The following is a 12484-nucleotide window of genomic DNA, read 5'->3' on the forward strand; positions in this document are numbered from 1 at the left end:
TTGTGATGTCAGGGGTCAGCAACCTTTACCACTGAAAGAGCCACTTGGACCCGTTTCCCACAGAAAAGAAAACACTGGGAGCCGCAAAACCCGCTTGACATTTAAAATGAAATAACACTGCATACAACGTTTTGTTTTGCCTTTATGCTATGTATAAACAAACTATAATGTGTTGCATTTATGAAATTGATGAACTCCTGCAGAGAAAATGAAATTACATTTCTGCATGCAACAAAAACATTTTGAACTCCGAAAAAAGACGTTGGGTTGAAGGTTACTTTTAAGTAAAATACTCAACGTCTATTTGAGTCCTTCTTGTATTTATGAAAAACGCCAAACTTAAATTTGCCGCCAGCAGCAAACCAAAAATAACGTCAGCCAGCTGTCAACCTGAAAAATAAAAGGACTATTTCACTGAACAATGAAAACATATGAATATACGTAAAATAATAGGCAATTAAAATATTTATCATACTTGTTCAGGTTGACTCACACCTGACAATGCAGTCGTATTTAGTAGGGATGGATCGATGCTTAGGGGAGTGACCGGGAAGGATAATGTGTTTTTTTCCTCTCTGAACTCACAGAAGCGTTTCCCAAACGATGTTTGCATTGCGATGATTGCAGAATGTAAATACTCCGAATTTATCATGTCGTGACCTTGTTTGAACTCTCTCAAATTGGGGAAGTGAGACAATGTGCCTTTCTGTAAATCTCTGGCAAGCAACGTCAACTTGCGCTCGAATGCCAAAACATCCTCCAACATGTGCAGGGCTGTACGTCCTTACCCCGTTGAAGAGCTGTGTTCAGCGTGTTCAGGTGCGCTGTCATGTCTACCATGAAGTGTAGCTTTTCCAGCCACTCTGGCTGTTCCAGCTCAGGAAAGTTGAGCCCTTTGCTGCCCAGGAAAGTTTTCACTTCTTCCAGACACGCGACAAAGCGTTTCAGCACCTCCCCTTTGGACAGCCACTGGACTTTGTTGTGCAGCAGGTGCCCCATCAGTAGCTACTGACACCAGATGGGTGGTCTTTATTCCTTTGGCTCTTAAACAATTCAAGACAGCCTCACAGATGTCCTCCCCCCGTGTTTGGTCTTTTAGAGGTATCAACTCAATCAGTTCTTCCTGTGGCCCGGCAGAGTTTACATACCGGCAGAACAACGCTATTTGTTCAATATCACCTTTGTCTTTAGACTCGTCACAGGCAATCGAGTAGGCCACAGCTGAATTGATGTCTTTAATTTGCTGTCTTGTGATGTCTTCTGCCATTTTTATGGTTCTGTCTTTGACAGTCTTTGCAGAGAGGGGCATATCCCTGATTTTCTGCACAATTTCACTCTTGTTTTTAAAGTCCGTGAATAGATGTTCTGAAATCTTAATGAAAGATTCTTTTATATATTCACCATCTGTAAACTGCTTCCCGTGCCTGACTATTTCCTGAGCGGCAATATAACTGGCGTATGTCGTTGATTTTCCAGACTTCATCCATTTCTGGAAATGATTTTTGCTCAGATCAACCTTCCGCATCAGTTCCGAAACGGCTTTTTTTCTCTCATCTCCATCCGGATATTTTTGAGCAAAGGCTGCGTGTTTATTCTGGAAATGCCTTGCGACATTTGACTTTTTGTTGTTTGCTAGTTTCTCATTGCATATTAAGCATACCGGTAAACCAGTCTCGTCAACAGTGAAAGCAAATGAATCTGTCCACGTATCATTAAACATTCTGTTTTCTTCAGTCACTTTTCTTTTTTTAGAATTCTCCATAGTTGGCTTACCTTGGATCGAAAAATTAAAGAAATCGCGCACTGGCGGGTGTCAGGTATTGGCAGTGGTGACGTATATTAATAGCGATAAAAACACGTTGTAGCGGTGTGTTCAGGCAGTCAGTAAACTGCAGTCGAATAACTTTATTCGAACTAAACAGCCTTGCTTCTAAGCCTCCCTCAACCCAGCCCCCATGGACGCAGATGCTGCAAAAGACGCGTACTCACAAACCCCCGTAGGCTATCTCCCTTAGCCGGAATGCTGGCTAATTGTGAGCCGTTTCGGATGTACCAGGAAATGTGTCGCCACACTTAGATTGTACAAGATCACCATAATCTTCAAATTTAGAATTACATTTCAAAAGCTAACAAACTAACATAAAATACATTTTAATTAAATACTGACCAATTATTTCCCAAAGCCACAGGGAGCCGCAGCACAGAAGTGAAAGAGCCACAAATGGCTCGGGAGCCGCAGGTTGCCGACCCCCGTGTGATGTGCACCAGCTGCTCCTGCAACGATCCACTACCTGCCCCCATGACTGCTTCACGTGACCCTGGTCAGGGGACTAAGCGGGTGCCACACCTTGCCCAAGGGGGACCAGCAGGTCTGTGGATGGAAGGAGTCCCTTACACCCCCTTTGGTAAAGATATTATTCCACCCTGTCACCCAAATAAATGGTTAGAGCATTGAATGCCCTCAGAAAGAACAGTTATTAATCAGCAGATATTGAAGGACCAAAGATTAATCAAATTTACACACACGTCTCAGTGTCATGGTAAGGTAACAAAAGTGATTAATTCTAACAGTTTCTTGAGAAAGGAATTCGGAACATCCACTTTCTATGACAACCTGTGACAGGTTGTATGAAATGATGGTTTAGCTCAAGAGTTGCCCAGTGAAATCTGACAACTGTAATTTGCATTACAATTAAACACAACTGAGCAACAGTGAGGTGTCAATGCTCAAAGAGCATAACCTTCTTTAAAGGAGATGAAGCCATCACACACAAAATGCTAGAGAAATTCAGCAGGTCAGGTAGCATCTATGGAAATTAATAAAACAGTTGATCTTTCAGGCTGAGACCCTTCTTCAGGACTGAGAAGGAAGGGGGAAGATGCCAGGATCAAAAGCTGGGGGTGAAGGGTGAAGCCAGGTGGGTGGGAAAGGTAAAGGGCTGGAGAGGAAGGAATCTTGACAGGACCGGAGAGTAAACTGTGGGAGAAAGGGAAGGAGGAGGGGACCCAGGGAGGGGAGGAAAAGGCAAGGGGTCAGGAGTGGGGAATGGGAAAAGAAAGGGGGGTGAGATAACTGGTGGTTAGAGAAATTGATATTTATGACATCAGGCTGGAAAATAACATAGAAAAGTTTGCAGTTCCATCATCCACACATTTTTAATCAATCTGTCTCAATCATTCTACAACTGGAGGTCATGGGTTAAGGGTGAAAGGTGAAAAGTTTAAGGGGCAGGTGAGAAGAGGTGGGGAATAGAAAAAGAGGAAAGGTTTTGTTTTACCAGAAGCAGAAATCAATATTTATGCCAACAGGCTGGAGGCTACCCAGGTGGAATATAAGGTGTGGCCTCATCTTGGCTATTGTTTTTGTCAGTATCAGTTATCTCTAGATATTTTTTGTGGTGTTCTGTTTAAATGTATTAATTTGTGGAACATACTCAATTCCACATTGAGCAGAGAAACATAAACACTGCCTAATGAGTCAGGGTATCAAAGGTTACAGGGAGAAGGCAGAAAAATGGGTTCGAGGGGGTTAATAAATCAGCCATGATAGAATGGCAGAGCAGACTTGATGGGCTGAATGGCCTAATTCCACTCCTTATGGTCTGAAACAGTGCAGACCCTTCAGCCCACCATGCTGTGCTGACTTTTAAACCTTTCTCCAAGATCAGCCTAACCCTTCCCTCCCATGTCGCCCTCCGGTTTCCCATCATCCATGTCTGAGAGTCTTCAATGATCCTGGATCTATGGAGAGGAACAAACGGTCGCCGTTCCAGGCTGAGACCCTTCATCAGGACTGGAAAGAAAGGAAGCAGAAGCCAAATATTTCACTGCAGAGGGAATTAATACCAGTGAAATATTTGAAAGGACCTCCTCCAATGAATTTGTGCGGAGGAGCTTTACCAGGATCTGCCTGGATTAGGGAGCATGTCATTACAGATAGCTTGAGCAAGGTAGGGCTTTTTGCTTTGGAGCAAAGGAAAATGAGAGGTGGCTTGATAGAGGTGTCCAATATGTTAAGAGGCGTAGATTGAGTGGGTACCTGGAGACTTCTTCTCAGGGTGAAAATGACTGATACAAGGGGGCAACGTTTTAATTGATTGGAGGAAAGTATGGGGGGGATGTCAGAGGCAGGTTTATACAGAGTGGTGAGTGTGTGGAATGTACTGTCAGATGTGGTAATAGGGGCAGATATATCAGTGGCATTTAAGAAACTCAGGTGGGCACACGGATGATAGAAAAATGAACGGCTGTGTGGGAGGGAAGGGTTAGATCGATCGTGGAGTAGGTTAAAAGGTCAGCACAACATTGTAGGTTGAAGGGCCTGCACTGAGTTGTCCTGCTGTCTGTTCTATGATATAGTTCTAAACAACAGTGGATGTAGGATTTAGGATTCTGAAGTGGTGAAATTTGATAAGCAAGTGAAGGAATCTCTGGTAGATCAGAAAGATAGTCCATTGATGTTGGATTCAGTGATTTGACACTGACAACTTCTCAGTTACAGGCAAGAGCTAATTGGCCAACTCATCCATCAAGGAAACCGTGAAGGAAAACATGAATTATGTATTTTAATTTTCAAATAATAGGATGTGTTTTTGCTGGAAAACAGAAGAGATGTATTTTGTTTGTGGTAGAAGAAAGTGTAGGGAATAGTGTGAGAGGTTCCCCTTCATGTTCAACTCTTCAGAGCCTCAATGTATCAAGAACTTGGCAGATGGTGTGTATTCAGGGTTTGCATCTGCAAAATTCACCTCCTGGATAATCAGTCGGCATTAAGTGTTTCGTACAGTATTTTGTATTTTTGGAATAATGGCTTTATGTAGCAACAGACACAAAATGCCGGAGGAACTCATGTCAAAATCATTTCAGGTTTATGAATTCTCTTTACTGCCTCTCCATCCATCACCAGTTTATGCTGATGCTTCTTTATTCTGTTTCCATTCCAGTTTCCTGAAATTGTTCATAATACACCATACAGCCCAATTCAGCTCTTGTACAAGTTCGACATGACCTGAGAGGGAAAATAGATCAGCCATGATGAAATGGCAGAGCAGACTCGATGGGCCAAATGGCCTAATTCTGCTCCTATATCTTATGATGTTGTGGTTTTATGACCTCTGGACCTCCCATATTCTCCACCTCTAGAAACATCTCTCGTTTGGCTTTCATAGACCACCAATGTTTCTGGAACCTTAGTATCTATAAATAGTTCTGCTCCTCGAATTAAAACAAGAATTAATTTTTATTGAGGTGCAGTGCAGAACTGGCCCTTCCAGCCCTTTCAGCTATGCTACCCAGCAACCTCCAATTTAACCCTAGCCTAAACATCAGACAATTTACAGTGACCAGTTAACCTACTAACTGGTACATCTTTGGATTGTGGGAGGAAACCGGAGGAATCCCATTAATTCATGGGGAGGACAAGCAAACTCCTTACAGAGGACTTGGGGATTGAACTCTGAATTCCGATGCCCGAGCTGTAATAGTGTCATGCTAACCGCTACTCTTGCTCTCTCTCTCGTCCATTGCTGACAGGGGATCTGGGTCTTGGGCGGGGTTTGTGGACTGGGCTCTGTCGTGGACATTGTGACGTATTTCTGCTTTCTGTTCACTCTTTTTGTTGCTATTTTGGACGATTTTGATCGGGACAGCCTGCAGTTGATGAACACTGAGCTGAACTGAGTATACCTGGACTCCTTCAATTTTGTTTTTTATATTCTGTGTTTTTCGTTTGTTTTTTGTTGCCATTTGGGTTTTTTATTTTTTTTGTGCATGGAGGGGTTTGATGCTTTGTTTTTGAACAGTGTTTCGAGGCTGTCTGTGGGGAAGACGAATCTCAGGGTTTATACTCCATACATACTTGGATAATGAATATTCTTTGAACCTTTGAATCACTAAGGACCTTGCCCTCATCTCATTACTAGGGATACAGGAGTCTGAGGAACAACTTCTTGCCCTCCCTCATGAAATTTCTGAACAGTCCATGAACCCATGAACACCAGCTGACTATTTTATTCCCATTTTTGCACTACTTATGTCTATTTTTAATATATTCCTTACTGTAACTTACTGAATATTTTACAAATTGCACTATACTGCTGCAGCAAAACAACAAGCTTTATGAGATATGTCAATGATAACCAACTGGATTGTGATTCTGAAAGGCCCTATACAAAAGTAGTTCTCCTTTCCCTGTATGGTAGCCTTTTGTAACTTTGATTCTGCTTGTCGTAGCTGTCAGTTTGATGTGATTAACAATTGCTGTTGCTTGTTCAGTTTCTGCGCTACTTCCTGGACAACCTGATGCCTTGTCAAAGGAATTTACTTTTAAAAATACAGCATCTCATTTTGGCCGGAGCTATAAAGACAAGTCCTGGCTTGCGGTGAAATATAATGGGCAGTTCCACAACTCTAAACACTAAGGTCATAAAGTCAGAAATAATTTAACATCACAGGGCAGAATTAACACCTGTCCAGCTTCTCCTGTAAAGTTCTATTTGCATTTTGTATTCACCTGTGGGATCAGGCTGTCACTGGTAGCACGGGCATGATCACTTACCTCGAACTATCTGGGTGCAAGCAGCATTGAAACACCTTCTTGACCCAACGTGCCCACTTGGTGAAGCTGCTCCCAGAGGGAATGGTTGATCTGACACAAATGACAACACCATCTCGCAGGCATAAACTCAGGAGATTCTGCAGAAGCTGGAAATCCTGAGCAACACAATACAAAATGCTGGCAGAACCCAGCATCTGTGTAGAGGAATAAACAGTCAATGTTTTTGGGCCAAGACCCTTTGTCAGAACATTTAGCGAATCTGTGAACTTGTTGCCTGTGGAGGCCAAGTCGTTGGGTATATTTAAGGCAGAGTATGATAGAATTTTGAATGGTCGAGGCATGAAGAGATGAGGAGCAGCAAGGAGTTTGGGGCTGAGACAGAAAATGGATTGGCTATGATGAAATAGTGGAACTGAGTCGATGGGCCAAATTGCCTGATTCTTTTCCTATATCGTATGGTCTCACGGAAAGGAAAGAGCAGAAGCCAGAATAAGAAGGTGGGGGAGGGGAAGGAGTACAAGCTGGCAGGTGATAGATTTTCTCTTGTTTGTGAGGTGATATGTGAGACCAGGTAAAAGGACAAGTAAATGGATGGGAGAGGGGTGAATTAAGAAGCTGGGAGGGGATAGGAAGAATAGGTAAAGGGCTGAAGAAGAAGGAATCTGATAGGACAGGACAGTGGACCATGGAAGAAGCGAAAGAGGATGGAACTAGAGGAAGAGAAGTGGTGAGAAGGAAACTAGAATGGGGGATGAAAAAGGAGAGAAGAGGAACGGAAGCAGAAATTACCACAAGTTAGAGAAATCGATGTTTCCCGCCATCAGGATGGAATATAAGGTGTTGCTCCTCCAACCTGAGTTTGTTCTTGCCATGGACCGACATGTCGGAATGGGAACAGGGATCAGAAGTGAAATGTGAAGCCACCAGGAGATTCTGTCTTTGGCAGTGGAGTGGGTGAAGGTGCTCAGTGAAGTGGATCTCCGGTGCCTTTCTCGTGTGGCCTCAGAAGAACGGGCACGTACCGACAGGTGTTTATGATGCGTCACTATCATCATCACCTCCTAACGAACTGAATTTAGATGTGGCGGTACAACACGATGCATTCCTCCAGACTGTTAATCAGGGCCTGTGGATGACTGGATTCTCAACAGTTGTGTCTGGTTCCACGTTGTAAATGGAATGTGGCTGCATCAGTAGCTGCTAAAATGAAGACTTGAGCAATATTATTTAATTTTATTTCCCCATATGATATCGATTCTTACTTTGATATGAAATCCAACAGGGACGCCTCTCGGTACTGTGATGTAATGCAGGTGATTTTATTCACTTATTGAGATACAGTATGGAATAGGCCCTTTGGCCCTTTGAGCCAGGCGGCCCAGCAATCCCCCAATCCAACCCCAGCCTAGTCCTGGGACAACTTACAATGACCAATTAACCTACCAACCGGTACATCTGTGGACTGTGGGAGGAAACCGGAGCACCCGGAGGAAATCCACACAGTGCCAGGGAGAACGTGCAAGCTCTTTCCAGACTGTAGCGGGAATCGAACCCGTGTTGCTGGTACTGTAAGGGGTTGTGCTAACCATTATGTATCTTCACGTCTGAAGATATTCAATTTTCTTTTTGGGGACAGAAATGAAAAATTGTGGGAGTACGCTGTTTATATGGTTCAGCACAGAGTAGATGGGCCGAAGGGCCAGTTTCTGTACTGTGTTTTTCTATGGCTCTATTAAAGATGAGCTTCTTTGTACACCAAACATCAAGACTTACAAATGCATTGTTTACGCTATAACCAACATGGTCTGAGGATGTGCCGGGGCCAGCCTGCGAGGGTCACTACGCTTCCGCTATCAACTTATTATGCCCAACTTACTGACTCTTACTAATTCACACATGTTGAGAATGTGGGAGGAAACCCAAGCACCTGGAGGAAATGTACTCAGTCATGGGGAGAACGTAGAAACTCCTTGCAGACAGTGTGGGAATTGAACCCAGATTGCTGGTGATATGTAAAGTTCAAAGTAAATTTATTATCAAACTACGTATATGTCACCATATCCAACTCTGAGATTAATTTTCTTCTCAGCATACTCAACCAATCTATAGAATAGTAACTGTAACAGAATCAGTGAAAGGCCATACAACTAGAGCGTTCAACCAGAGCGCAGAAGACAACAAATAGTACAAGTGCAAAAAGATAACACAACAATAATAATAAAAAACTAAGCAATAAATATTGAGAACATGGGATGAAAAGTCCTTGAAAGTGAGTCTATTGGACGTGGGAACATTTCAATGATGGGGCAAATGAAGTTGAGTGAAGTTATCCCTTTGGTTCAAGAGCCTGATGGTTGAGGGGTAGTATCTGTTCCTGAACCCATTCCTGTTCCTGCCCCTGTGACTCCCGAGGTCCTTGGACTTGTTTCCTGATGGCAGCAATGAGAAGAGGGTGTTCCTACAATGAGGACTAGCTCTTTCAAAGGAGGGAGGTTAGGGCACCCCTTCCCTCCGCTACACGTACAATACGCTGGAGGAACTCAGCAGATTGGGCAGCATCTGTGGAAATGAGCAGTCGAGGAATGTCCAGACGAAGGGTCTTGGCCCGAAATGTTGACTGCTCATTTCCACGGATGCTGCCCGACCTGCTGAGTTCCTCCAGCCTATTGAACGTGTTGCTTTGACCACAGCATCTGCAGTGTATTTTGTGTTTACCTTCCCTCTGCTAGTCTGCAGGTCACGTTTGGGCAAGGTGTAGCACCTGCTTAGCTCCTTTCCCCCTTGATCAGGGTCACTTGAAGCCATGGGGGCAGGTGGTGGATGGTCGTATGAGCAGCTGGTGCACATCACAAGTCCTGGTTATGTGACCACTGAAGAGTATTGGTAATGGCTGGGGTCACCCATCTTGTAAAGACACTGCCCAGAAGAAGGCAATGGCAAACCACTTCTGAAGAAAGATTTGCCAAGAACAATCATAGTCACTCATGACACATGACATGGCACATAAGGAAGGAACGAACTTATTTTGTTACTGATGCCTCTTTTGAGAAACTAAGGACTTTCTGTTGCCCCCTCACAACTTCTTAACTTATTTTTTCTTCCATCAGTTACTTACAACAAAGGAGCCAGAAGCCAAATGGAACCAGAAGGAAAAACGAGGTGGTGGTGAGTCTCCTGAGATGTTTTGTTTGCGGCTAGGAGACGTACACACTATGGAGCAATAGCAGTTGCATCATGGTTATTGCTGCTGCTAATGGAAACAAAACTCTGAGTGACTTTGTAGCACCTTTCCCCGGTCTCAGTGTTCGAGTGAAACCTGTCGAATGGTGAAAGGCCTTGTAGAGTAGATGTTCCCGATGGTGGGGGAGACCAGCATCAGAATAGAGGGGCATCCTTTAGACCAGAGATGAGGAGGAATTTCTTCGGCCAGAGAGTTCGTTGCCACAAGCAGCTGTGGAGACCAGGTTACTGGGTGTATTTAAGGCTGAGGTTGATAGATTCTTGACTGGTTGGGGATGAAGGGATATGGGGAGAAGGCAGAAGATTGGGGCTGAGAGGGAAATGGATCAGCCATGATGAGATGTTGGAGCAGACTCGATGGGCCAAATGGCCTAATTCTGTTCCTATACTTTATGGTCTCAGTCAAGGGAATGGACGAGGGCAAGGGGTTAATACGTTACCAACACAGTAGTAATGTTGTGGACACTGTGTGATCCCTTGGTGATTATCTAGTGAAGTACATGGTGCTGTATTAATGGAGATCGAATGTTAAGCAGCTGCTCCTCTCTCACATGTCTGTGTGTTGGTTATTCTGGGGACGTACAGCACTGTACTTGGGATTCAGAGCGAGCGTGACCACAGGCCACTGAGTATTGACCTGTCTGCGGGGTTGGCTATTTGGGACTGTTCGCCGTGCATCTCTCTTCATTGTTAAATCAGCCAATTGATATATTAGACCTTGAATTTATACAATGCAAATATTAGCTCTTGATAATTTAATGCATTTTTCTTTTTTTTATTTTACTTTCAGCCATACTTTTCCATTAATTCATTTATTTTGAATGAATTAGCATCTCTGTTAAGATAACACAGGCATGCCAAGGTTTTCTGTTAGATACCCTCTGACATGGGAGGATATCTTCAGGATAATTTCTCTGGATTTTCTAAGAGCAATAAGGCAGGAACTTTCCCAGTCTGCCCCTCGTACTTGTTTAGCATTCCCCGAAACTGGGAATTTCATTAATACTGTACATCTTCCCCATCTGTCCTGGCATCAAATCCAATGTAAATAGTCCAACAGTTCAAATTAAATTTATTATCAAAATACATCCCGGACTTCCATTTTCTTGTGGGCATTTAGAAATAGAATCAATGAAAGATCGCACCCCTCAAGATGGGCAAACTAACAATGTGCAAAGGACAAACTGTGAAAATATAAAAAGAAAACAACACAATAATAATAACAACAACAACAATAATAAATAAATAATCAACAAATATGGAGAACATGAGATGAAGAGTCCTTGAAAGTGAGTACATGGGGTGTGGAACAGTTCAGTGATGGGGTGAGTGAAATTGAGTGAAGTTATCCTCTCTGGTTCAAGAGCCTGATGGCTGAGGGGTAATAACTGTTTCTAAATCTGGTGGTGTGAGTCCTGTGGCCGCTGTACCTTCTACCTGATGACAGCAGCGAGAAGACAGCATGTCCTGAGTGATGGGGGTCCCAGATAATCCAATTTCCCATTCTACCATAATCAACTTTCACCTATGCTTTAAGATTCTAACTTTGGAGCTGCATTTGCCACTTTCAAACAGATCATAAAATTCAATATTTTGATCATTTCCCCCTCGGAGCCTTTTGTAATAAGCCAAGTATTCAAAGATCTCATTTCACATGAACTGATCTAATTAGTGGCAGTGTGTATATGTTGTGTGTATTTCTGGTTATCCCCTTTCAGGAAGGATGTGGGGACTTTAAAAAGGAAAAGGTTCACTGAGATGCTGCCAGGATCAGAGAGTATAGGAGACATTGGACAAATGGCGAAGCTGAGGGGAGATCTGATAGAAGTTTACAAGACTATGAGAGGCACAGATTGAGTAGGCAGACAGTATCTGTTTCCCAGGGTTGAAATGTCTAATACCAGAGGGCATGCATTGAAGGTGACAGGGGGTAATTTCAAAGGAGATGTGAGGGGCAAGTTTTTTTACACAGAGTGATGGGTGCCTGGAATGCCTTGCTAGGGTGGGGGTGGAGGCAGATACATCAGGGATTTTTAAGAAACATTTAGATAGGCACGTGAATGTGATGAAAATGGAGGAATATGGACATTGTGAGGGCAGAGGGGATTAGTTTAGTTGGCCATTTGATTACTAATTTAATTGGTACAGTACAACATTGTGGGCTGAAGGGTATGTTCCTGTGCTGTACTGTTCCATGTTCTGTGGTCTATGTATGTAGGGTAAGAGGGGGATGTTGAAAGGTGATGCATGGGGCAGGAACTTTTACACGGTGAGTGGTGTGGTGGTGTGTGCTTGCTAGGGCTGCAAGCTGTTGGAGCTGTGCTGGGAGTATGAATCCACATTCAGCATTGACCTGTAGATAGTGGGAGAGAGGGGTAGGGAAAGGAGAGGGAACAGGGTTGGAATGAGGTCATTTGAACTCGATTGTTCTTGGACAAACTACAACATGTCCAGGCATGCTCCCGTGTAATGTATAGTTTCACTTTGGAACTGATAAAGATCTGCTTTGCTCACTCAACAATAATCGAGAATATTTTTCTTCAACTGTCCTGTTTTGGGAAATAATTCAATTAGCATTCGGTGCCTGGAGTTTATTTATTTATGTTATTTAGATATTAGGCAGGGTAACAGGCCATTCTGGCCCTACAAGCCTGTGCTGTCCGATTACACCCATACAAAGCTGTACAT

The 12484-nt window shown here is 43.4% G+C and overlaps 1 protein-coding gene across 1 annotated transcript in view; it reads left to right on the forward strand.

Moving 5' to 3' along the window:
* The window catches only part of dcdc2b (doublecortin domain containing 2B), a 56534-nt gene that overhangs the window by 8271 nt on the left and 35779 nt on the right, over window positions 1-12484 (forward strand). The window contains exons 2-3 of the mRNA XM_059949743.1: window positions 1886-1894; window positions 2200-2239. Of these exons, the coding sequence (XP_059805726.1) occupies window positions 1886-1894; window positions 2200-2239 (49 nt within the window). The remainder of the gene's footprint in view (window positions 1-1885; window positions 1895-2199; window positions 2240-12484) is intronic.

Source organism: Hypanus sabinus, chromosome 24 (genome assembly GCF_030144855.1).
Source record: "Hypanus sabinus isolate sHypSab1 chromosome 24, sHypSab1.hap1, whole genome shotgun sequence".
NCBI lineage: Eukaryota > Metazoa > Chordata > Chondrichthyes > Myliobatiformes > Dasyatidae > Hypanus > Hypanus sabinus.